This window comes from Penicillium psychrosexuale (assembly GCF_028828465.1).
Source record: "Penicillium psychrosexuale strain IBT 29551 chromosome Unknown utg000002l, whole genome shotgun sequence".
Lineage (NCBI taxonomy): Eukaryota > Fungi > Ascomycota > Eurotiomycetes > Eurotiales > Aspergillaceae > Penicillium > Penicillium psychrosexuale.
Genome location: NW_026643187.1, coordinates 6,630,586 through 6,656,743, shown reverse-complemented (window position 1 = coordinate 6,656,743; position 26,158 = coordinate 6,630,586). Strand labels below are relative to the sequence as shown.

The 26,158-nt window shown below is 42.0% G+C and overlaps 9 protein-coding genes across 9 annotated transcripts; 5 read left to right on the top strand and 4 right to left on the bottom strand.

The window, feature by feature from the left end:
* Positions 1-381: 381 nt before the first annotated feature.
* Positions 382-645, bottom strand: N7518_003625 (uncharacterized protein; the record flags this gene model as incomplete). The annotated part of the gene is made up of 1 exon (XM_057184552.1): positions 382-645. One exon carries the CDS (start codon positions 643-645, stop codon positions 382-384), a length of 264 nt encoding a protein of 87 aa, XP_057046002.1.
* Positions 646-1,324: 679 nt separating this feature from the next.
* Positions 1,325-1,537, bottom strand: N7518_003624 (uncharacterized protein; the record flags this gene model as incomplete). The annotated part of the gene is made up of 1 exon (XM_057184551.1): positions 1,325-1,537. One exon carries the CDS (start codon positions 1,535-1,537, stop codon positions 1,325-1,327), a length of 213 nt encoding a protein of 70 aa, XP_057046001.1.
* A 1,061-nt stretch (positions 1,538-2,598) lies between these two features.
* On the top strand, positions 2,599-3,198 carry N7518_003623 (uncharacterized protein; the record flags this gene model as incomplete). Its single annotated transcript, XM_057184550.1, has 2 exons — positions 2,599-3,013; positions 3,143-3,198. The coding sequence occupies 2 exons, from the start codon at positions 2,599-2,601 to the stop codon at positions 3,196-3,198; spliced, it is 471 nt and encodes a 156-aa protein (XP_057046000.1).
* A 1,799-nt stretch (positions 3,199-4,997) lies between these two features.
* N7518_003622 (uncharacterized protein) lies at positions 4,998-5,333 on the top strand (the record flags this gene model as incomplete). Its single annotated transcript, XM_057184549.1, has 3 exons — positions 4,998-5,123; positions 5,200-5,292; positions 5,319-5,333. 3 exons carry the CDS (start codon positions 4,998-5,000, stop codon positions 5,331-5,333), a joined length of 234 nt encoding a protein of 77 aa, XP_057045999.1.
* A 906-nt stretch (positions 5,334-6,239) lies between these two features.
* N7518_003621 (DUF3632 domain-containing protein) lies at positions 6,240-7,409 on the top strand (the record flags this gene model as incomplete). The annotated part of the gene is made up of 1 exon (XM_057184548.1): positions 6,240-7,409. The coding sequence occupies one exon, from the start codon at positions 6,240-6,242 to the stop codon at positions 7,407-7,409; it is 1,170 nt and encodes a 389-aa protein (XP_057045998.1).
* Positions 7,410-9,200: 1,791 nt separating this feature from the next.
* N7518_003620 (uncharacterized protein) lies at positions 9,201-10,027 on the top strand (the record flags this gene model as incomplete). Its single annotated transcript, XM_057184547.1, has 2 exons — positions 9,201-9,332; positions 9,389-10,027. The coding sequence occupies 2 exons, from the start codon at positions 9,201-9,203 to the stop codon at positions 10,025-10,027; spliced, it is 771 nt and encodes a 256-aa protein (XP_057045997.1).
* Positions 10,028-10,391: 364 nt separating this feature from the next.
* N7518_003619 (nucleotidyl transferase AbiEii/AbiGii toxin family protein) lies at positions 10,392-11,051 on the bottom strand (the record flags this gene model as incomplete). Its single annotated transcript, XM_057184546.1, has 1 exon — positions 10,392-11,051. The coding sequence occupies one exon, from the start codon at positions 11,049-11,051 to the stop codon at positions 10,392-10,394; it is 660 nt and encodes a 219-aa protein (XP_057045996.1).
* A 1,212-nt stretch (positions 11,052-12,263) lies between these two features.
* On the bottom strand, positions 12,264-12,487 carry N7518_003618 (uncharacterized protein; the record flags this gene model as incomplete). Its single annotated transcript, XM_057184545.1, is given in 2 exon segments — positions 12,264-12,453; positions 12,468-12,487. 2 exon segments carry the CDS (start codon positions 12,485-12,487, stop codon positions 12,264-12,266), a joined length of 210 nt encoding a protein of 69 aa, XP_057045995.1.
* Positions 12,488-15,406: 2,919 nt separating this feature from the next.
* On the top strand, positions 15,407-16,657 carry N7518_003617 (terpene synthase family protein; the record flags this gene model as incomplete). Its single annotated transcript, XM_057184544.1, has 3 exons — positions 15,407-15,592; positions 15,647-15,968; positions 16,029-16,657. 3 exons carry the CDS (start codon positions 15,407-15,409, stop codon positions 16,655-16,657), a joined length of 1,137 nt encoding a protein of 378 aa, XP_057045994.1.
* Between the last annotated feature and the right edge of the window lie 9,501 nt (positions 16,658-26,158).

The window sequence follows — 26,158 nt, the reverse complement described above, 5'->3', positions numbered from 1 at the left end:
CTTTGTCTTTTGTCCCCAGCTTCAAATCAACGAGACATCAGATCTTCCCTCTCGTTGCAAAATAACTCTCCTGTGCCCAGGTCTAGGGTGGTTTGAAGATGTTCCGATCGTACAAATTTAGCTTAGGGCTTTAGTATCTCGCATTTGAAAGGGTCGAGATCAAGTCGTAGAGGCATACATTAACGCACGGTATGAATAGCTTCAACGCCCGGAACTAGAGAGAGATGGAGCTTTGTACGGTTGGAAGAAGAGCGTCAAGGTCAAATTGGAGGGAAACGGAGATTTGTATTATGAATATCTTCAATTTTGTGCAAGCTATACACCTTCGCTCGTGAACACGACCCCCCCCTCATTCGTCTCCTTCGGAATCCGAGCCTATGACTACCACTTTTCAGCGGTAGGACGGTTGCTTAGTTCTCGCTGGACGGCCTCTTCCTGGTATGGATTGTAAGCTCCTAAACCCTCGGTTATGTATTCTTGATGAATTTGAAGCCATCGAGTAGTCATCTGCGCGATTAATTGGTCCGTCTCTTGTGTCTTCTGGATCTCGGAAGTCGGTTCGGGACGATCTATCTCAAAACCTTCCAAAGTATCTTCACGGCGGAGAGATTCATCTCGAATCGCTTGTTTTCCAGATTCTTCCATATGATGGGATGACGGACCATTCGCAAGGTGTAGCTTATACCTCAAGCCAAAGGGGTGGCACGTGACATAGCAGGTTCGGCCCGGGCCGACGGGAAGGAGAATGCGCATCTAGACCCACTGATCCGAAATTTTGGTACCGCCTTCCAGATTGGGTGCGACCATGGATTTTGCCATGATTTCTGCCGCTGTAGAGTAATTTCTGTCATATATTCTGCCCACTTCTGGCTTACATAGTGAATAAATATTCAATTTGATAAGGAAAAAAAACACATATTCTCTCTGATTCGGGTGTTTCGAAGTGCACGCTGACTCTCTGGTCCTGTATAAGGATGGGCTTTCAATGCGTTCCATCGGTCTTCAAAGTGAGATAGTGGTATTCCAGTCCTTCCAGTCCACGAGTACTCCCATTCCATTCCGAGCACTAGAGGTGAAGTGCTGGTCATTGCTAAATCGTGTGAGCTTGTTTTGGCAGGTATCCAACACTGATTGGCAGAATGCATTATATGTCAGAGTTTGTTGATCCGTTGGCTCATCTAGCTGGAGGGTCTCTTTGTGGCTCGATTGGCTAGACTGATGAGAGTCTAGGGATGAACTTGTAGCGCTAGATAGCGCTTGGAACATTGTGCTCGCGAATACCGAGCCACAGGTCCGGTCGGTACTCTGTGATATACCCTAGGCATTAGAAGTGCCCTAGGTTGAATTCTTCTTCGGCACCAGCAGCCGTAATGGCAGTACTGTTCAGCTCAGGAATAATGGCCCATCCTCCAGAGTAGCAAGCAGTAGTAACCAGGGTGACACGGGCACCTGGCTCAAGGACGCCTTTCAGAGTAATGATACTCAGACCCCTCGACCGTTTACCATCATCCAGTAGAAGGTGATAATGAGGCAACATTCGAAGTTAGGGAGGGTATAATGATGAGATATAGGATTGAAAAGTGAGAGACCAGGTAACTGTGAAAGAGAAATAAAAAAAGTGAATGAGAAGTGAATGAGAAGTGAAAGGGAGACTTAAGAGCAATCCGCCTGCTGATGACCTGAAATGACCAGCATCGGATCTCGAGACTCAAGTAGCTTGGAGCTATAACGGCGAAGGAAAAGAGGAAGAACCATGATTGAGCTAGGCAGATGTGAGGAGGAGGGAGACCGAGAGACTGTGGAAAGAGCCTTCGATTCCTTATCGAAGTTTTCAGTTTCCGTTGTTTTCACTATTATCAAGATGTAATAATGAGTATGTTCCTGTGCTCATTTCAAAAGCTGGTTGCATATCTCGCCGGAATCTTGATGGTGAACGTATCGGTCCGGTGTTTCTTTACTTTGCGGAACCACTGCCGAGATATGCTGAAAACTTGCGTTCGGGCCGATGACAGCGGCTGTTTTGTTCTTTAAGGTTGAATACCCGGATCACGTCACCTGACCCTGACTATCAGGACCCGTATCTTCCTTTCTCTCCCTCTTTTCCCCTACCTGGAAAGGTGGAACTAGAAATAATAAGTACTTTGTGCACCTTAGATAAGCATAAATTTAAAATGAGTCGTAAATTCCCCATAGGGAAAGAGTTCTGCAGTGATTCCACTAGCAATGCTTGATCGCGACTGAGATGCGCACGTGGTCGAAACGAACCTTCGGGTTTGATGTCGGGATTTCTCAAAGTGGATCCGAAATTACTAATAAATAGCCCTGGCTATATGTGATTGGTCGAAGGAGCTTCCCCTTTTCTCCAGTTGTGGCTTAGCTCGACATGTCAACCTATAAAACACTTTCAGGGCTGAGACATCAAGTACATCCTCAGGGGGCTGACATGGGGACCGGGCGCTAAAGATCATATGAGCTAGTGTCAGAGTAATCTTAATTCTTCCTACTTTCAATTAAAACCTAGTCATTCCCTCATTCTCCACACCTCCACACTCTTCTCCACAACAATTGCAAAACCATTACTTCATACTCAGTATCAAGATGACATTCCTCAAGACCCTTCTTCTGGCGGCGACCCTGTCAGTCGCTTCGACCGCCGCTTCAACCGCGGAAACCACCTGCCCAGCAGGCTGGCTCTCAAACACCTGGACCGTCACAAGATGCTGCTCCGGCACCATGGTCGTCGACGAGCAAGGCGCATACTGCTGCGTCATCGACATGAGAGCCTACAAAGAAGCACTCACCAACACAGCCTTGCTCTACGAGACGGCCACCACGACCAGCGACACCAACTGGTCTACGGTAGAAAATTCTTGCGTGGCGGAGGTCCGCTTCACGGCTACCGATTACTCGGCCCAGGTCTCGTCGGCGGCGAGCAAGGCTGAGGCTACTCCTACCAATGATTCAACGAGCGAGGTAGCCTCTACAAGCACTATGGCTTCTGGTGCCAGCTCTGGTGCAGGATCGCAGACTTCGACTTCGACTCCGACTGCGACTTCGACTGCAACTTCAAGTTCGGCTTCTACTTCAACTCCGACTTCCACTTCGACTACGACTTCGAACGCGGCTATGCCACTTGTTACAGGTGAAGGGGTTGTGCTCGGTGGTGCGGCATTCGCTGCTGCCCTTTTCATGCTGTGATTAAATGTGATTTTTTCTGTGATTTTGGCCCCCATTTTGTTTTCGGGTTCCGAAGAAGGCCAGACACCACTTATTGTTTATGTACGATTTTGAACTGAATGTAATCCCTAGCATATATCGAAACCTTCGCTGAACGATAAACCTGTATATTCGATTCATAGAGAAGAAATATCAGCAATAGGGGTGCAAATAACTAAAAAGGAGATGGTGCGCAATATTACATTGTGCCCAGCGGCAAAGAGTCCGAGACCTTGGGAGCCAGTCGCAGGATCCTGGGATAAGCACTAGCACCAAATCAGCATTTTTGCGGTCCTCGTGACATGAGTAGGTCCGCTCATGGACTTCATGTTAGTTCTCTTTTGAGGGAGCCATCATTACAGGGAAACACATCGGAAACTTCATAGGTTAGGCTTGAAGTTTCTAATGGCAATTCAAATTGTTATGAGCCTTTCCGCAAGACTTGACATATTGAGCTGAAAAATAGACATTGTCAGGGATAGTTATTATAGTGACTACTTCGGCTGCTATGAGGGTCGAGTGATTGGCTCGGTATGTCCGCAATTATGTACCGCTATCCACGCAGTGAGCCCACCAGTCTTCCCGGACATGGTGCAAAATTGATGCTTGTCAATAGAGTACTTGTGGGGGCTGTGTTGCTATATAATATGCATAATTTACCAATCGAGAAACGCCATACCATGTTTCGTCTCGAAGGCTGTTTGGAGAATTCCAATTTGCCGAGACGGAGATCCCGAACTACAGAATTGCGGTATAAGAATAGCTATATCGTTACTAGTTAAGCATCGACTTCTATCCTCTCACATGTTCCACGAGGTCTCAAACTATCTGGAACAACCCAGCAATCGTCACAATGTCATATTCTCCACCTTCTAATATACAAACACTTTGGATCTCCAATTGAAACGCCTTTAACGATGCAATGCAGCCAGCTTCCATTGTAGACACGACTGAACGAGTCAGTATATCAAGTGCTGATCAGATCCCTCGGACCGTGTCGTCGTGCCTTGCCTAGTAAAATCATGACTCTATTGATGCTTTATCCAATATATATCAACCGATACGTCAAGAGACAGAGCCTCTATTAGCATTTCGTACGAAAGCCGGCGATCAATTTCATCTGTAGTGATAGTAGTGATAAAAGTGATGACATCGTCCACTCCATCCATGATTAATTCCGGTGGCTGGCCTAGTGGTTTATGAGTTTTAGGACCACCTCGTAAGATCGTCTATGTACTTTGTTCAGGGTAACTCCAAGATACTCCGCAACCCTCCGTTATCCAATCCCAATCAAGTTGCACACGGAGGGCATAATCTCGATCAATCCAGCTCTTGGTATTCAATTTTCGGCTAAAATCAACTGTCGGAAAGCTATTAGGTGGCTCATCGGGATCGCTTTGGGGAAGGGCTCGGGATGCGCCCAGGTTTCGGATTGTTCGGTTCCATAGTCGATTGAATACATAGGACTAAATTCAATTATTGTTGAATTATAAAGATCCCTACAGCGCTATTTTATAGGTAGATAAATCCTACTAGGTAACAATGTTGTGCCAGCGAAGAAGTCGAGTATCCTCAAGTATTTGAGACATTAATGTCATTGGGTGTTGCCCAAGACGAGTTCATACGGAACCCAGGATCGTTTCTATAACAGACGGCTTCCCGCCATTCCAGTCCCCAAAGCATCAATCCCATCAACAAGACTCCTTCCTTCTCAGATACTCAGTCCAGACTTTTTACCATTTCGAGCTTCTTTGCAAGATCACTATAACAAGCCCCTCGTCATGCAAATCATCAAAGTTACCCTATTCCTCTGCGCTGCAATGGGCACAGTAGCCACCCCCATTGATTCTGTATCAGACGGCCTCGATGCTAGAGCTGAATCCAGCGCCCTGCGCGACTACAACGGAGTGAGTAAACATAAACATTCCATAACTTAGGTACTCACGTTTGAATTGCCACTAACCACTCGGAACAACCAACTAGGTATGCTTCAGAGCCAAGAACGAATGCAGATACAAGAATGATCGCGAAAAGACCAGCTACGTCAAGTGCTCTTCGACCATCGCGAATAACAGGGTAAGTTCTCATTAATTCCTAAGTAGCCGGGAAATCCGTAGTTGTAGTGGCCTCAGGGACCACACCTCAGTAACTAGAACTCCCATGGGAATTAACTCCCTCTTCTCGTCTGGACTCTACATTGTAGTGCGCAACAGTATTGAAGTAGTACTGAAAGAACGAATTGTAAAGCTGCTCAATCTCTCCGTACTTGGAATAGCAGATATTACTGAATTTCATTCCCACCTTAATCGTTGAATTTGTACTCCGTAATGGAAACAGAAATACTGACAACAACACCGAATTCCTTGGGTTAAAAATGAGCCAGAGTTGGACAGCCGTTTCGACTAGCTTCATGCTTAGTGACGTATGAATCCTTCCATTCAATAGACCCTGTTAGTACCTTTTACAGCCCACTTCTGATCTCATTTTTGAGTTATACGCCTTCGTGCATTCTTAGTGCCTTTTTGGAAAGTACTGTTTCCTAATCCTGAGTTGAATCAGATATACACTGGTTTCTCTATTCATTACGTTTCAATGGACTCCTATAGGACTGTTGGATACTTTTTGTATGTTTCTACATATACCTATGAAGTTCAGCAATATAATAAAAAAATACCATTGAGCTTACTATACCTGTATCAAAGCTACGGAGTGGATCCAGGGAGGCAGGGACTCGGGTGATCGACAACATACGATGGCCCTACAACGCATGTGGAGCACCTGGGCAGTTAGCCTTACAAATGTGGAATATAGAAAGAAAATCCAGTTATTGCTTGTAATTACTATCCTGCTGCCTAGAGATGACTTGAAAATGAATTAGTGCCGCCCCTTGAACCTTCTAGTGAATACTCCGGAGTCCGGACAGAGCTTTAAAACCCTGTAAGTTCTATCACACAGGTGCTCCCTTATCTAACTCTTCATTTCTACACCCGACTGATCTATCAAAATACAATTACCGTTTCAAGATGCATCGCCTCCGCGACTCCCTGCTTAGCCCGTCGCCAAAAGGCTTCCCCGACATCGGCGAGTTAGATAGCATCTCTTATGATCGGCTGAATGTGCGGCAAAGCCTCGCTCGGGGCGAAATTCAAGAGATGCGCGGAACAGCCCGTTTCAATCGAACCTGGTTTGTCACCTCCAGATACTGCCAAGTTGGAGATGGGGTGGATTCCCTCGAACTCTACGTTCGTCATATATGGTATATGTACTACCAGCTCAGTCTATATACATCGCATGAGACCCCCAAACACGACCGTCTGGTCCTCGATATCCTCCGGATTCAAGGAAAGGGACCGTTGACCAGGCCTGTGAAGGGGGTCTACGGAATCGATATCGCCCGGATGACCGAAGGCACGCTGTGGAATGACCTACCGCTCTTAGTCAGTGATATGACTGACTTCTGGATCAACGACTGCGGAGCAATGTCGGGCATCCATCGCCTCAATTTTTCTTCTTTCTTGGCCAAGCTGGCGTCTACTCGCGTCTGTAAGGATAGAATGTGCCAGGTTGCCCTTGTCCTGTTTCGGCGCACGTTTGAGGAGAGACAGGTGCTTCGCAGCTCTGGTGATCCCAGTGATCCTGGTGATGAGGATCCGCACCGGAGCATGGATTCACTGGAGATTAGGCATTTGTTGCCGTCTGACACTGCGTGGCTCAAGGAGGCAGATTGCAATCTCCTGCAACTCTCGGAGGTCTCGTGGAATGATTGTCCCAGCACGATTGGTCAGGGTGGCCGCTGTTTCATCGAGTCAGAATTTGGGAAGCGGTCACCGACTAGATTCACGCCATGGAGATGGTTGTTCTGGCTCAAGCGACTCCGCGAAATTCAGGAGGCGGCAAAAGAGGCCAACGAGAAAACTCTGGAGGAATCTGCTACCGATGCCATCCAAGCTATGGTCAGGGTCGCGGAGGAACAAAACTCTGACATTCTGAGAGTTTACCAAACTGCCGGGGATCTCATTTATGAAGATGAACATTTCCTGCCACTGCAAAAGATTGTGGAGGGGAAAGACCCCTGGCGCGAGGAAACCGAAGACGGGGAAGAGACCGAAGATCACGAGCAGGGAGAAGACGGCGAGGAGAGCAAAAAGCCGGAAGAGAGTAAAAAGGAAAAGGAGAACGAGAATGACAATTAAATGATGCTCTTGCCTCTTTATTTGTGTTTATAGACTTCAGTCTGCTTTTACTTCCGACCTTGTGAAATTGAATCAGCCTCCTCGGCCATTTGTATTAAAACTAAACAGCCGATAGAAAGGGACCTAGTAATCTGTGAGCGCAGCGAGCTATCATTAGGACGGGTCTTTGATGTTCAGCCAACAACTGCGCATTGATTAAGATGAATTCCAGAACAATTGGAGTGGTACAATGAACGTGACTTACGAGGAGATTGGCATCGTAGGCGAGTGGGAAAACCGAACCCTGTCGTCACTATTTCAAGTCCATTCACACGGATCTGACAAATTCGACCACCACAACCCGCGGGCCGTATCAACACCGGACTTCTCAATCAACATTTTACAGAAACCAAACGACACAAAGAAGCGAAATGCTACGAGTTCAAAGAAGCGCGAAAAATGGATATCATCCATATCGCTTCATATCACCGACGGGAATTCGATCTAACGGTTCTTAAGGCAAGGTGCCGTAGCCAAAGCAAGGCGTTCGCAGACATGCGCATGTGGCTGCTTCGAACCATCCATGCTACTTCCTCAACGCTGGGAAGTCTTCAGCTCCTGCCACTTGAGGTTTTGTATGATATATGCTCCCGACTTGATATCCGGTCTCTGTTCAATTTTCGCCATGTCAATCGCCGTGCGCTGCAGATCGTCAAGACAATACCTGGCTACGAAGAGGCAATTTTATATGCTCTTGATTCCCTCTGCGTTATACTGAGAACCAAAATTGCGTCTTGGTTCACGATCTCGGACTTGTTCGAAGTCCTTTGTACAAGGGACTGTTATGTCTGTGACTCCTTTGGTGGCTTTATTTTTCTCCCATCGTTTATGAGGTGCTGTTTCAATTGCATTAGTCTCGGTCGTCTTCCCTCTGTCTCAACGGTTCCTGTTATGAAAAAACGCTTCAAGTTGAAAAAAGGCCTATACAGCTTGGTGCCTACAGTGACGTCATTTCCTGGAATATATTCGATGTTCGGGATTTTGCGAAAGGCGAAGATGCAAATTATGCCAACAGACTTTGTTGGCAGATTGTCGTCAGGCAAAGGAAAGGACAAGACGGGAGTGCCGCGGTCAAATGAAGTGTCAATACTAGGCTATATGGTGACTACTTCATTACCCTATCTCGATGTTGAGAGCGGTGTCATCCAGAATGGAAGATGCTGCAGTGGTTGCCAGATTTCTGCAGAGAATTCTCACTGGTTAAGGTCATCAAAAGTTGCACCAATGGATCATTCGACTTTGCTAGACGCGGTGTACTCCTATGATGAATTCATAGAACACTTCCGGGAATGCGAAAATGCTCAAAGTCTATGGGAATTGAGTAAGAAAGGAGTTGATGTGTCTGAGCTTTCGAAATTCGTCCAGTATGGAGGTGGTTATATTAATTTTTCTTCCAACTGCAAATAGACCGCGAGCTTCGATAGCTCGAAGGAAAAGAGAAGATGGCGGTGGATAGTTAGGTGCGGCTGAAATTGTTAGTCATGTGATCATGTTTGTGCAGAACTCTGCCTTTTCCTCTCTACTATTCTTCTCCTAGTCTCGTCATAATCAATACAGTTATACTGCTCTTGTTCTTCTAGATTTACGTTCTCATAGACTCTTCGTCCCCACATCCAGACCCACTTGAGCGGCACAATCCAGATCACGTGCCCGAAGATCATCGAACCCACACACTTTCTTCTACTACACTCATCTCTCGCATCACCCAATAGCCAACTATAACCCGATTCCTTCCTGTCAACACACACGAAAATGTTACGACGCCCACGTGAAGCCCAGCCTGACGCCATAACCTCCGAAATTGGAGCGATCCTTGCACCCCTGGATATCTTTCCATGGGGACCGCTTGCAATGAACTACCTTGGCGTTCCGATTGTACTAGGAGTAAGTTGCCTTATCACTGGTCTGCGATTCAATCACCCGTTAATGAACCCCTGCAGACAGCTATGATTGCCGTACACGATAAGGACTATCAGACAGCATGCCAGAAGCTACAACAGTCCGAATTCCATAAAACAGTCCCTGACCGCAGACCTGCCCCCGAGCTACTGGCTCGCCTCCCGGATCCAGATAAGGTCATGAGAAAGGTTAATAAAAAATACGAACGTCTGGATAAATCAACCACTATCTTCGACTATCCAGCCAACCACCACCTAGCCGGGGGTCTCAAGTTGATTGTGGTCCCGAATTCTTTTGCAAATCTTCCCATACAGGATGCGGCTAGCGACGTCCCTACAAAAAAATACGAAGTCTATCGCAATATATTTCATCCGCTTGAAGAGGCGTTGATTGAGAGTATGGCTAAAGGTGTTCTCATTGATGAGGATGACCAAAATGCTCCTACTTCGATTTGGGGAGATACATTAAGTACTTGGATTGCGATGATGGTGTCATACCTTGAGATAAATAATGATATTCTTGATAGCTGTCCCGATAAGCGAGCCGTGCAATGGTTCAGTGGGCGCTATGGTCGAATACACGAGGAAGAGTTCGGCCCCTGGGACAGACGTATCTCAAAGCGACTGGGCTCTGGGAGAGAAATTCCCGTGGATATGAGGGGCAACCTGCTGGCTGAATGAGATATACACGATTAGACTTCTTATTTATAATACGCGGTGGGTAAAAATAATTCATTTATATCGATACACTTTTGAAAGCTTTTTAAAAATTGACCAATGACCTTATTTTGTCGATCTACTAAATTACTCCCATGATGCATACAGGTTAATGAAACTACATGGAGGGCGGATATTCAAGTAGCACAGATATTCGCCGCAAAAGAAATCCCCAAGCGCAGCCTCAAAATCCTATGGCTAGCAATATCGCTGGAGTGTGCCGTCAGAATTAGAGCGGGCGAAAACAACGAAGGAGACGAAGCATCATCTAGACAAAGGAATTTTGTTTTATTAGTAACTTGTCCGAGGAGAACGAAATGCTAGAATCTTACCAATTTCCCAAGATAGCCTGGCATTTGATAACCTCTTCCAGGTCACTTCGCAGTTTGGGCTTTCTCTGCAAAAAGGTAGCCAACGCATCTTGAAGTTCCTGATCATGGTCGAAGTCGAGCTCAGGTTTCCCAGGAATCGCGTAGCTCAGGAGGTTCTCCACATCTTGTAGATCAACTGCCTGTTTAGCACCCTGGCGTTGATATTGTGAGAGGATCTTCTCCCGGATAATCCATTCAGCACTGAAAATCTTAACCGGGTATCCATTGATGTTCTGTGTCACTCGGGTCGCGGACTGAAGGTCGTACTGAGGTCGGTTGGGCCAGCTAGCATAATCGAATATCTCGAGCTCTATAAGACGTACCACATCTCCAGGTAATTGGAGTTTGAATCCTGGGATGGTATGCCCGAACTGATTGATCGGGCCAAAGTCAGAGGGGAAAGATTTCAAGAGTATGCCGGTAAGGAGGTCTGCGGTAATAGATCGGTGATCGACCTGGATCACCATATCGATATCCTCCGTGGCTCTCTGTGGATCCGGTGCCATGAGGCATACACCAGCACCACCCATGATAGCATAGTCAATCTCTAGCGAGTCTAGCCGTTGCGCAACAGTTGAGGCGACATACTCTAGCTGTATCTGCAGAAGGACGGGCATATCGAAAGTTTTCTCTAATGTTATAGTGGTCAGATTTCTTGTCCCTTTTGTGTCCAGAGTAACTGCGGGACAAAGGTTGTATGAGAAAAGAAACTGATTTAATGAGATACGAACAGAGAGGAAGAGCAGGAGAGCAAACCCGGTGAACAGCAGGCAGAAAGGCTGCCCCGCACTCTATCAGTACCTTAGAGCCTCCTAGTCTAGGCAGGTCATCAGGTGTAGAGTAGATATATGCACTTTAGACACATGTACTTAAGGTATTCGCGTGACAGGGCCTATATAGAGACTTCCTGTATCGGTAATTCTTATATAATGGGAGTCAAAGACCTTCCAAGGTTTATTTCGTAATCTCCCCTATTACCAATCAATCTCTCGATCCGTGGGTTACCAAATTAACCGTGAAACATGCATGCCCAGCTGTATCTGTCACTTTGGATGTCTTTTCAATGTCTAATTCCCTTCTTGGCCCTATCAGTTAATCTAGATTAAGCCAAGACCCCCAAAGAAAAATGAAGGTTTTCTTCCGATCCACTTCGACCCGTTAAGGTCCCGGCTGTCACGATTGGCACTTGTAGAACTCGTACCTTCCCGTTTGGGATCGTACCGTTGGTCGTTCCTTCTCGTTTGCGCAGGCAATCGTACCTTCCTTCTGGGTTAAGCGAGGATAGGGCTTTGCCCCCGAAGGGGTATAAAGACCCATTTGTTGTTTTACGTTTGTTTTCTTTTCTTTTCTTTCTTCATACTTGATATTCGTTTAGCAATGCACTTCTTCCATTAAAAGAACCTGGCACGTAACACCGGCGCTATCTGGTCAATTAGTCCACTACCGGTTGCGCGGAGTTGGTCCATTACTTCTTCTTGCAGTAAACACGGGTGCAAATTCTTCGAGAGGCTAGGTAGGAGACATGCTACCAGAAATGTAGCAGTAAGCTCATTGGGGGGAAGTAAGTTGATGATATTGTGAGCCACCTTGGCGGGGCTACTAACTAAGCTAGTATGACTAAGCTAGCTGTGACAATCATGCCTGGCACACAAAGCTCAGGATTGAATGAAAAACGAATGAAAAATCAACGCAAAGAAAAACAAGGAAAATAAAAATGCATAAACCACCGTCACGAACGGTTTGGAGAGGAACGACCGCATGCCTTGATAGATAACGAGAAGGAAAAATGCTTCGAGACGAAATGGAAACACGTATCGAGGCACGGCCTGTCAGTTGTCGTAGGGCTCGGGCGGAGTGTAGGTATCCGAGGGCGTGATTTCACGCCCGGGGTCGTACGGGAGACCCTCAGCGCTCGGAGTCGCTTGGCGGCGGTTGACATGTTCATCTTCATCGTCGTCTAGCAGTAGAGGGTTTTCTGGTGCGGCGCCTTGAGCCCTTGCCGCGTGCTGATAGTCCCTTCTTTGGGCTCATACACATCGTTGTACACGACCATAGGAGAGTATTGAAGAGTCCAAACTCCTTTGATGGCAAACCTTCTGATATGTTGACAGAAATGTTACGCGCCAGTTCCCTTAGACAAAAGAGTGCCTTAACATGGGGAAAGGAAAAAGAAAGGGAACTTAGGACTGCGGTGGGACCTTTATACCCTCGCCGGCCTTGGGAAGGAACGACTTCCCCCGGAAAGGAAAGAACGAGTCTCGATCGTAACATAACCCCCGGGCAAAAGTGCGTTCAGTCCCTGAACGCCGGTTTTTCGTCATCCCGTGTCGCGTCGATACATTCCCTTCGAAGAGTAGGTATCATGGAACTCTTTGGTCATGTCCGGGCACTCTTGAACTTACTCGCTGGATACCACGTAGGGTCCAGATCGTGTCCGATCCACTGCACACGATATTGTAGTTTCCGGTAGTGCTTTCTCGCGTCTAGGATCTTCTCGACCTCCCATTCATCGGTCTCACTGACTCTTATCGGTGGTGGCGGGTCTGTATGCTGTCCCGTGAGTGGCTCCGTACTTGCTGCCTTCCGTAACTTGCTTGGATTGAAAACCGGGTGGACGTTGATCGAAGGCAGTTCTAATATTTAGATCTCGTATGTAACGAGAAACTTGACCTATAGGGTAGTAGAACTATTAGTACATTAATAAATTGCAAGCATAGTACATATAATACATACCTCAAGTTATCTGCACTCTGGCCCCTGAAGCTCACATCAAGGGTTAGCCGGCTCCAAGGGGGGTTTAGAAAGCAGGATGCGGCAACCACATCACTTTCAAAGTCGGGCCATGGCATTAATCTGCCAATAAAAGCCACCATCTGGGTTGTACTGCCAATTTCGTGGGTTGAAGTTACTTGGAGAGGTGGCAAAGGTTCTAGCAGCATTTCTCGGGCTGCTAGACGGATGATGCGAAGCATTTCTTTTTGAGGTCGAGTTTGTTAGTCAATGAACGTGATAATCTCTTCGGACTGTAGGCTCTCACAGGATTTGAAGTGATGGAAGGTACATGGGGAAGAATGGGATGATAGCGAAGATTCTCACCCCATGCTCAGTGATCATCACAGGATGTTGAGCTAGCTCATGCTAAAACCGATCACTTGATATGTACCTCTGAAGATATAGCGGTGGTTTTCTGGAGAAGATATGGAGACAGGAGGAGATGAAGAAAGGAAGAGAGAGGAGTAAGCCTGAGGAGCAGGAGCCCTATCCGCCTTAGCCAGGAAGTCTGCGTCTGTGATATGCCAGGTCTATTCAATGAAGAAAGAGTGCATATACTCAAAATAACCAAGATAGCAAGAGAGAAGAAGAAGCAAGTGAAGAAGTAGGCAGTGGCTTGCTTATAGAACCGGCAAAGCTTGCAACCTCTCACTTAGCTACCTAGTAAGTAAATCATCTATGAAGGCAAACAATCAAGGTTTTCTTCTGATCCACTTCGGTTCGCCTAGAAGAACTATGTCGATCTGGACGCTACTCCATCTGTCAAGGTGGGGACAAGCGGTTGGAGGGGATCTGAGCAGAAGATGAGTACAATATGCCTGAATGACAGCGTTAATTAAAAGTTTAAGATAAGACGATTGGATTGCCGTGGAAGGGGCGCGGTCCTAAAAAGGAATCAAGACATGAGGGTCAAGGCAAACACACAGGCCAATCACCAACTATACTTGGTCAACTAATCAATTAGAATTCGCTCTAGTACAAGGGTGTGATAAGGTTAAAATTGAAAGAAAGAGGCGTCCAGATCCAGCTCAGCTCACATAAACTTTACCGTGTCCCTACGCCTGACTATTTTCTACCTAGTAATACGACTTATACGAAGCAGGTTTTCATAAGAAGCGCAGACTGGAGAATAGGTTGGACATTTTATCTAGTTTTGGAAATGTCCCGTTTTATTGTGAAAAGAACAGCTATGTACACTCAATAGAAAGAAGTTTGTCAGTGCCGTAAAGATATATAATTCACGGTATCAAAATTGAAGTAAAAGAGAAGTGGTGTATGCAATTATTGTGCTCCATGTCACTGGACCCATCTCCTTGAAGATTCAGCTGAAGATTTTGTTATGGCTCAGCGGAGAAATGGCTGTCTGTACTCCGTATTCTCTGCCACAATTATCACGTGTTTCATATCCTCCCACCTGCGTTGTCGTATATTGCATAATATCTGTTCTTTCTATTGGCTATAAGCAACAGCTATCTATTTGCACGAGTAATGAGCAGCTTGTTTTTTTATCACTAGCCGGCTTGAAACGCACGTCCTTCCGCGGAGGAATGGGAACCCACATCCTTCGATTCTCGCCCAACTTCAAGACTGTATTTATAGTGATGACCCGGCTAGTCCTTATTATTGCGTTGTCTCAGCGATCCTTGCGGATCCTTGCGGTAATCCCTGACTGGTGGAAGACCTACCACTGGATACTAGCATGGAGATCTAATTTATCTCCTGCTTCCTATGGACTGATCTGCACGGGGCGGGAAAAAGCATCCGACTAAGCCCGCGATCCACCTTTCCATGTACGGATGTGTGTGCATGGACGAATACAAAGAGTGCCCCACACCGTGATGATCCATCTGGTGGGGAATTTCGATCAAGCGGAGTCGCTTTCGACCGATGGGAGCTGAGTTTTCTCAGCCAGGATTCATCCGTCGTCTATGGCTTGGCTTCTCCCGAGAAGCCGTTGGTTCTGCGCATGCGAACTAGCCCATAATGTGACCTATCAGACTGCGGAAAACAATGAGGGAATTTTCAGCTGCATGCTCGAAACCAGATTAACGTCATACCTAGACAAAGAAAGCATCTTGGCTGCTAGCAAGTTTCAGACACGGTCCGTGTTTTCCTGTTGTCCGTGCTTGACCGGGTGGGATATATAAACTGCGTCCGTAGTCCGGTGTTAGACAGTATTCAAATATCTTCGAAATTCAAAATGGCTACATGCGATTATACCTTCACACAGCAGCATGGGATTGTTCCTACTGATCGGATTCCTACTGGTCGGATTGACCTTCCAATCAATCCAGCCGGCCATATACCCAATTATAAGCGTCTCAACGACCAGCCTGTGATCAAGTCATGCGAAATCCCTCTAGGAATACGCGGTGTATCCCTCCAGGTTAGCTCAACATCACCCTTTTCGTGAATCACCGACTAAGCAAGTTGAATTTAGCTCAAGATCCCTCATTACGACATAGTCTCTATCGATGCACCCCCCACATCGGCTGTCCTTTATTCACACGCTGATTTCAAAGCGACCATCCAGCCGGAGAAAGCCGGAGATACTAAGGACTTCTATGAGAGATGCTTTGCAGAAACAGCTGCCATTAACCTGTTTTTCCCGGATGTACGATCGGAGAACATCCGCATATGCATGACTGCGTGGCTGGCTGCAAACTGCGCGGCGGATGACACACTTGAGGCTATGCCACCAGCTGCGGCCACGCTTGCTTTGGAAGAGACCATATCGAAGCTCCAGGGAAAGAAGGCAGACGGTACGTAAATCAGGATCAGCTGCGGATAATCTCCCAGTACTGGGTTAATCCATATAATAGTCTCCCCGACAAACAAAGTCGCGTCGATTCTTTGCTTCTTTCAAGAATATTGCATCCAGAAGCTTGACCTCAGCAAAAGCACCGCCCGCGAGCTCAGCAATGATATATGCGATATGTGCGAGGGCTTACTTGACGAGCTCCGATTTCGACAGGGCATTCTGCCTGGGAACTTGGAAACTTATCTGCAATTCCGCGGTAAAACAATGGGTATCCATCCATTTTTAACTCTGATCCGCACACTGCACAGACCAATCGAGGACGAATATATCTCCAGCCTCCGAGATCTCCAGAAGCGAGTTAGTTTGGTGCTCGGACTGCAAAACGACCTTGTTGGCCTGGAGAAAGATCGTCGGAATGGCGAGACCATGAATGCAGTCTTGGTATCCTTGAAGGAACAAGCGGGGACGGATGTGGATCACATGAATGACATATTGCCGAGAACGATCGATGAGGTGTGCAGTATCCACAATCGTTGTCTTTCGGCTGCGGTGGAGATATACGAAGGACTCCACGTTTCATTGAATGGGGATTCCCATGACCCGATTCTGGAGACTGCAGTCCTGGCCTTTGCAGAAACCCATCTGAAATGGTGCGCATCGTCCAAAAGATATCAGGCAAAGGTAGAATAGGTGATTTATTAGACTAGTAGTTAATTTCTGGGCTCAATAAGATGGCGTTAAGGTATACGATTGAGTTTGTCTCCACTTTGTCAGCCTGCAGGCGCCACAATGTGATAGGTGGAAGCACGTGCAGTGTAGCGTGATAGGGCTAAGCCGATTTTAGGCCGAGAGGCTAGAGCGATGTGGCAAGCCATATTTCAGCCCCATATACTTCGAAAAGCGGCGGTGAGGAATGCGATGAACTTGTGATTGGATAGCGGTGAGTTATGCATGTAAGATTGTGACGAGAACCGGTCGTGCATTGCATATTCGAAGGACTGCAGAATGGTGTATGGTTCACGCTACTGCAGACGTATTTCCAAGACTCGTCATTGGTTCAGATAGAGCTGTGAATGTGGAACTCGGCCCAGGTCTATCGGCAAGATACAAGCATATCGGCACAGTCTGAATACATGATCGGTTGGGTCCAGATCGGTTGGGTTCAGATCTTAGTTATCTAGGAAGCGAGGGCGAATCGGGGAAGACTGCCAAGCTCTGGGCGTTGTATAGCAAAGAAATTTTAAGTTAACTTGGGAATTGGGACACTCACACGGATGTTTTCTCCTTGGGTTCGAAGCCTGTTTCTCTTGATGTATGCGTCCAGTTCAGCGCCTATCTCGGCCCAATAAAACACGCTCCCTCCTTGGCAATCTTGCCACTATCTGTCTCTCTCACCAGCTTCGTTCAGGTCATGGCTTTTGCTTCCCTTCCATTATCACGCCCGAGCATCCATGGAGATTCCTATGCAGATTTTATATTTGGCCTAGCACTAACCTTTGTCAACATTCAATATATTGCCGTATAAACCATGATGTCTACGTCTTTATCTGTGGCCGATTTTCTTCTACTGAGAGTATAGTAGACATATCAAAAGCAAAAAAAAAAACATACAACAGTGAGGATTCGCTGGTGGTCACCCACCCAACTACTAACTCACCGGCGTGTGGCTTGAGTACGGCTGAGCGGACGGGAAGCCCTATTTTCCACACCCTATGGTCGTATGTATCTGATACTGCATTGGAGGGAAACATATAATGGCTGAGAACTATAGACTACCGTTGGTGGAATGGTAAGACGGCTTATATCTCATCGTCAATATCAGGTCAGGTGACCTCTGCCCCTAGATGGTCATAGCGTCATATATCCTATGTCTCGTTAAGCTTCATTTCCAGAAGGTTATTATAGACTTCCACAATGGGGCCTAAGATGAACATACTATTTATTGCTATACTAAACAAACAAAAACAAAAACATACAACAGTGAGGATTCGCTGGTAATCACCCACCCAACTACTAACTCACCGGCGTGTGGCTTATGTGCGGTCAAAATTCGGGTGGGTGCCGCCTGGGTGAGAAACAGGTGACTGCCGCTTTATAGTCGCGCGACCGGGGGTGACAAGGGTGAGTGCGCTATAGACAGGGTGATAACCTGAGTGGGGATCACCCGCCGTCGCTCGACCACCGCACAGACTTTCACAGCTCAGCGGCAGTTGACTGTTATTGGATCGTAGCATTCGTTCTGAAACACCTACTCTCTTGGATTTTTTGTTCGATCAAATGCAGAAAACGATGACTAGCGAGCTGATTTGAACATAAGCTATACCATTTTCAACCTAGTCCCTTGTTCTCAAGAAGTGAGCATGCTGGACTCTACTAGCTACACTGTCGGCTAAATTCGTGCCATAAACATCTACTATATTGCTGCTTAAACATTTGTTCATGAACAGCATGCAGGACCGATACTTATGGCACCGAATGGTACGAAGTATCACACCATATATCTATAAAGAATAGTCACCTAATAATCTAGCTGTATATAGCAGATCTTATACTCTAGTTTAGGCCTTTCCCTTTCCTAAGAAAGCGCCCTTTAGGTATATTTATACACTTCCCTCTTAAGGTAAAGTATATCTTATAATAGTTAAATATTACAGTTAACTGCCTTTTAGAGCTCTTGAAAAGTATTATCCTAGTAATTATTAGTTTAGAAAGAAGAAGATACTATAATTAAGGAGAATTAGTACTATTAATAGCTCCTTTATTTTAGTTCTTTTACATTAGTTTACTATAATATGCTACATATTTATCTTTGCTTTAATATACTAGCAATATTTGCAATTGCTTCTTAAAACTCGGTTTATACCTTATATAACTCCTATTACTTCCGACTATTAATAATTAATATTATATACTTGTATAACCAAGCTCTATCAAGCAAACTAGAACTACAGGAGAAGTGAAGTATTTAGACTGCGACATCGCCCACGGGCGGTACGGTGGGCAGTGCCCATGGGCCTTACGTAAGCCGGGCATACCCGCCCTGGGTCTATGGGCATTGTTTAGCGTGGGTGCCTATAGGCCTTTTTAGTCAGCAATTTTCGATAACTAACGTAATTCCCAAGCGAGCTGCGCACCCAAGCGAGCTGCGCACCCCACCCAAAACGCGTCCATGGTTTAACACCTAGTTAATTCAACCACCCACCATGCCACCAAAACGCCCCCGATCGTCTACAAACTTGGTCGAACAAGAGGGTAGGCTCTTATTAGCTATTGATGCTTTTAAAAAAGAAGAGAGCACTTCTCTTCGTGGAATAGCGCGTATCTTTAATGTACCCGAGTCCACACTCCGTACACGCCTACGTGGTATTCAACAACGCGCGACTTCACGCGCCAACTCTTCTAAATTGACTGCAATTGAAGAGGAATCTCTTCAAAAATGGATACTCTCTATGGATTCCCGTGGATCAGCCCCCCGGCCCTCTATGGTATGAGAAATGGCAGATCTTCTTCTTCAATAACGCGGAATGACCCCGATCCTTTCAGTTGGTAAAAATTGGGTTATAAACTTTATAAAACGGCACCCTATCCTTATATCCCGATTCTTAAGACGTTATAATTACGAGCGCGCGAAGTATAAAGACCCAAAAATCATTGGAGAATGGTTTAATCTTATTCAAAAAACTATCGTTTAGTTTAGAATTGACCTAGACGATATTTATAACTTCGATAAGACTGGTTTTACTATGGGATTGACCGTAACGGCAAAGGTTATAATAAGAAGTAAATACTACGGTCGGAGATCACTTTTATAACCTAGAAATCGCGAGTGGGTGACTGCAATTGAGTGTATAAATACTATAGGGTGGGCCCTCCCTCTGTATATTATTTTCAAAGGCAAGGTCTTCCTTAAATCATGGTTTGAAGGCTTTCCTAGCGATTGGCGGTTTAAAGTTAGTCTAAACGGTTGGACTTCTGATGAAATTGGACTTCGCTGGCTTCGGAAACTCTTTATACTATCTGACGGAAAAACGGTGGTAAGGCGATTGTATATGTGGCAGAAAAATCTCAATAAATTCTCTAACTCTCTAAAAATGACAATAGTCCTAAAACATGACAATCTTGTGGACAACTTAGTAATCAAAACAAACAAAACAAAATGAAAGGATGTTTTTCGGGCGAAAAACTGCGGGACTGGTTTTTCGGGCGAAAAACCATCTGAGTTGGTTTTTCTGCAGAAATACCAGCCTGGTCAGTCACGTGACCCAACTGTATTAGGAATGAAAAATAACAGTATTTATCCTAGATTCTAACATACCCCCTAGCTTTTAAAGCGATCACAATTTAGAGCTTTAAGAGCTGTCTCAATCAATTAACGTCTGTTTTCATGACTGATCAGATGACCAATCTCAGATATTCTAAGTAATTCCCTAAACCATTCTTATTTCTAGCGGGGTAAAGCTTTCGTTAGACTATTAGCGGGCATTTCCGCGGTTAGAATCTAATCTACATTGACCTGTCTAGCGTTGACTTCCTGTTTCAACTAGTATCTATTGATATCTATATAGCGAAGCTTTGTATATATTGACGCTGTTGAAATCCACACTTGGTTTCTAACCGCCAAGGCTTGGGTTTCAATGATGTTATCAGGCAGGCTGTATTCTCGGCCGGAAAAGTATCTTTCTGGCCCGTTCCCTAATACCAACCCTACCCCGATTGATTATTATTATGTATTTCTAATATTATTGGAACCATACCTAAGAGAAGCGAGATTATCCCCTTTTATATATAAAAGTCTATAATATATATAGCTTATAGACTTTAAGAGTAACTTTTATTCTAATTATATACTTTATACTTTTAGATACCTTCCTTTATATTATCTAGTTATATATAGTATTCCAACTTATACCTATAATACTTTAATAGGTTATAAGCCTAGTATAGTTTAACTAGCCGGATTCTGTATATTAATTTAGTTTATTATAATTAATTAATCCTACTACTTACCCCTTAAGTAACCAGAGAGATCTTATCTTAAATACCCTTTCTTTTTATCCTTACTTTAAATTTATAAAATAGTAAATATATAAAGTAGTTCTATACTACCTAGCTACTAGGTAGGTATACCTCCCCCGCCCTAGGCTTAGGAGAATAATAAAGAATTAGATAGTAAAGCAACCGCTAGATTCGAGGATATTAATTAAAGCTATAGCTATAGCTAAGATTAGTATAATCCTATAGTATAATTAAATACTAATCTAGAGTTAACCTAGATTAGTAATAATCCTACTAATATATTTCTTTAATATATTATAGATTACCTAGATTATATTAAAAATAGGACTACTACCTATACTACTAGTAAAATCTCCTAGTCTATTAAGAGAGACCTAACTATTCTACTAAGAGTAATATAAAGTATACCCCTTTTAAGGATATATACCCTAGTATCTTTAGCCTATAAAGCCCTAGGAAGAACCCTAGATCTAATATAGACTATAGTACCTAACTAAGTACCGATATTCTATAATCCTCTAAATAAGCTACCCTCTAACTAACTAAGAGGGTAAAGAGAGTAGAGTATATTAAATTTTATATACTAATAAACTATTCTATAAAGTACTAAGTAAGTAATAGTAAGTATACTTAAATACCTTTCTTTCTATAATTAAATATTAAAAAGTAGATAAAAGAAGACCTTTAATAAGTTAGCTATACCGCTTATAGGTAAGTCTAATTTTAAGAACTAGGTAGTAAATATTACCTAGATATTAGACTAGAATCTCCTCCTCTAGATTATTAATAGCTCTATAGGCTCCCTACTAGCTAATTATAAACAATAGTATAATCTTAAAGTACTAAAAGTTAATATATAATTACTCTTAATATAGAATATAAGCCCTAAAATCAATAAGATAATACCCTAGTCTAAAGAACTAGAACTAGAGAAGATATAGACTTTATTAATAGAGTAATATAAAACTAATAAGCTATATATAGCTTAGGAAGTAGTATATACTATTAAGAAGATATCCTATACTAAGACTTAGTCTATAAGTATCTTAATTACTAATTTTAAAACTAATTAAGATAAGAAAATACTACTATAGAAAGATCCTAAGCTTACTACAGAGTATATAGCTAAGATTAAAAAGTATCTTAAGCTACTAAGTTATATTAAGGGCCCTAAATAGTACCCTTAGCTAATAAGCTATAAAGCTTTATTAGTAAAAATAACTAATCCTATAGACTACTACTACTTTAATAATCTATATAGCTAGTTAGAAAGGGTAGAAGCTTTCTAACTAGTTAATTAATAGTTAATATTAATATATATAACCAGCTAGTTACTAGCGCTAGCCCTAAGGGAATACTCTATAAGTAGGGGGTATAGTAGGAAAGGTAAAACTAGCTAATATAATATAAGTAATAAACCATATAGTTATTATAAATTAATTAATTACCTAGAAGTAGACTACTATAAGAAGGAAAGAGATAAACTAAAGAAAGCTTTATTATCTAATACTAGAGTGATAGAGGTATTTTCTACCTAGGTTTTATATATAGTTCTAGCTAACAGCCTAGCTATATAGCTAATAAGTAAGTACTTAAAGAAGTATACTAGTATTAAGTATAGTAAGACTATTAAGATAGCTACTAAGCCGGCTACCTATAAGGCCGCCGAATAGGCTGCCTATAAGGCTACTAAGTAGGCTATCTAATACTAAGTATCTAACCTAGTAATTAATATACTGATCTAAGCGTTCTATATATAGTCTTAACTACTAGATATAAAGATATAGATATATAATATAGGTTCAGATAACTATATAATATACTTAGATTAGTATTTTATTCCTAGTACTATAATAGAGTAAACCTTTACTATTAAGATAGCCTTATAAATAGAGTAGATTAATAGGCTAAGAGGTAGTATTAAACTATAAGTTGATAATAGAACTAAATAGGGTTGAAATCTAATCCTTAAGAATACTATATATCTCCCTAGTCTTAGTATTAATTTAATCTCTTAATATAAGCTTACTAATAAAGGTATCTTAGTAATATATAATAAGAACAATTTACTACTAATAAAGCTAGATAGGATAACACTTACTAAAGGATATAGGGTAGGAATAGTATGGTTATTAAAGGTAAGAAAGATCTATATATACCCTAGGGGGAAGCTAGATATATATATAGCTAGTACCTACCGTTATATATAAGATTATATACTAATAGTAAAGGTAAAGTAGGTACTAGCTATATAGTTAGTAGTAAAGTAAGATACTAGTAAGTAAATAGCTAGGTCTATAAAAACAGCTACTTCCCCTAGCCCTTAGCTTCTTCTTCCTTCTATATCTCTTAATCCTAAACCCTATATCACTACTCCCCTACTAATCTTAGATCTCGCTTAGTCATTAATTCTAATACTAAATTTATTAATCTAACCTAATCTACTATTAACTAGACTAAAAGCAAGGTTTACTATTAAAATTCTATTTAAAAAGATACTAGATTTAGATATAAATTCTACTATTCAATCCTCCTATAGAAAGGCTAGTATAGAATATACTAGAAGATTAATAGTAGTATCTATAAAATCTACTACTAAGACCTCCCCCTATATAGCCCCTATATAGTATACCTCCGAAACCCTTCCTTCCTCTAAGATCCTTCCTACTATAAATAACGAAGAAGCTAAGTTCTAACTTAGTAAGAAGATTAATATCAATATATAGTATTATCGGTTATACTATATAGGTATAGGGATAGTTATATAAATAATAAGGGTAGTAGATAGGATAGATATAATAGGCCTTATAGTCCTAAAATAAGCCTATATAAACTATATAGTTATAAAGGCGATAATAAAGCTATACTAGGATCTAATACTATACCGCTCCGATAAGGTAGGCAATCTAGTATATATAGATCTAGGTAGTAGCGGTAAACTACCCTATAGTAGGAATAGGAATAAATACTAGATACTAGATATCGATAATTAGAATAGATAGGGCGATATATAGTTCCTATAATATAAAAGCTAAGTAGAATAATACCTTAGCTATATAGTTAACTAATACTAATAGGAATAGGAAGCTGCTATATCTATAGTTAATACCCTACTACTAAGGAATAGGATAAACCTTACTATATTCTAATTAGACTATAGGGGTAAATTTCGAAGCTACTATCTTACCTACTAGGCCTAGGAAGCTAAGATTAAACTCTACTATTCTACTTTATATACCTATAAGTAGAATAGTAAGATTAAACGAATTATATACCTTCTCTAGGAATATACTCGAGTAATCCTTAATAATACTAAACTTCCTACCTTACTATAGCTAGATATTATATAGATAATTATAATAGTAAGGAACCTTACTATCTATAATAGGTATAAACGCACTAATTTCCTAGTAATATTACTATATAAGATCTATTTTAGTAGGAAACCTAACCTCTTATTTCTCTAGATCCTAGGTTATAAAGTATATACTATAAGAATACTAGAAGAAATTAGATCTACTCCTATAAATAAGTATTTATAACCTTATATAGTACTCGGTAGATTAATTAGGTATACTAGCTACTATAGTAGCTAATATAAGATCTAGCGCCTAGATAGAATAATTATTATTTACTAAGATATTATTTTCGATAAAGGGGACCCTTAGGATTTATATAATAATCTAGATCTACTAATCCCTATAACTAAACTACTAGTAATATAGATATAGCCCTTCCTTCCCTATATATTAGGTAAGGAAGCTTCTACTATAGATAAACTATCTAACTAATTATTATTCTTAGATAGATCTATAAGTAAATCTTCTAATAATAAAGATTATACTCCTAAAGATATAGGCTATAATCTAGATCCTATACTAGCGCCTAATATCACTCTTTATTAGATTAGAATAATTATATCCTATTTAAGTACTTATAATATAAGGATAAGAGTCTAATAACTAGTATACTATATAAATATACTATATATATTAGTATTAAGCTAATTTACTATTATACTAGTACCCCTAGGTATAGTACCTCTTCTACTACTTCTATTTATAGAATCGATCGATCTCTATTAGTTACTTAATCTAAAGAGCCTAAGCTAGGTAAAGGCCTCACTACTCTAGCTATAGTAGTATAGAGCTATAAAAGCTAAGATAGATTAGCTTACTATAATAGGTATCTAAGAGTTAGTCCTAGCTTTATATATAATATATACCCTAACTAGTAAATAGGTTTTTAAACTAAAGATTAATACTAATAGTAATCCTCTAAAGTTTAAAGCTTACTAGGTAGTATATAGCTTCTAGTAAGTTAAGAATCTTAACTATAATAAGATATTTACTAGTACCAGTAGCTATATTATATTCTATATCCTCCTTAGTATTATTATAATTTAGCGTTTATATACTATATATATCAATATTAACCTAATATACCTTAATATACTACTTATAGAGACTATTTATATAGAACTACTACCTGGTTTTAAAGATAAGATAAAGGGATAAGTATACTAGCTTAAGCGTAGCCTATATAGTTTAAAATAGTCTACTAATAACTGGTTTAATATACTAGGTAATTTCTTACTTATCCTTAGATTTAAACAATCCCCTTCTAATCCTTACCTTTATATCTTTTATAATTAGGGGGCGAATGTTATCTATATCTTTATATATATCGATAATATACTAATCGCTATATCCCTATAAGATCTTATTAATTAAATAAAATAAGCTATTTCTATAAAATAGTTAATTATAGACTTCAGCCTACTTTACTACTATCTTTTAATAAAAGTAGTATACTACTAAGAAGCCAGTACCCTCTCTATCTCCTAGAAAACCTATATTAATAGGTTTTTAAAACTATTTATAGGTAAAAATAGTAGATATAAACCGATTATACTACTACTAAATTTAATAATCCTATAGAGACCTACTTTATAAGCTTCTATAAAGACTATTAAGTCCTACTAGTTAACTATTAGTTCTAAGAACTATACTAATACTATAACTTGACTAGATATTACCTACTATTATTCTATCCTTATATAATTCCTTATAAACCCTAATCCTAGCTATAAAGCTCTTATAGCTAGGCTTATTATATATACTAGCGCTACCTTATAATATAAACTTATATATAGCACTATAGGGTAGGGAGGAA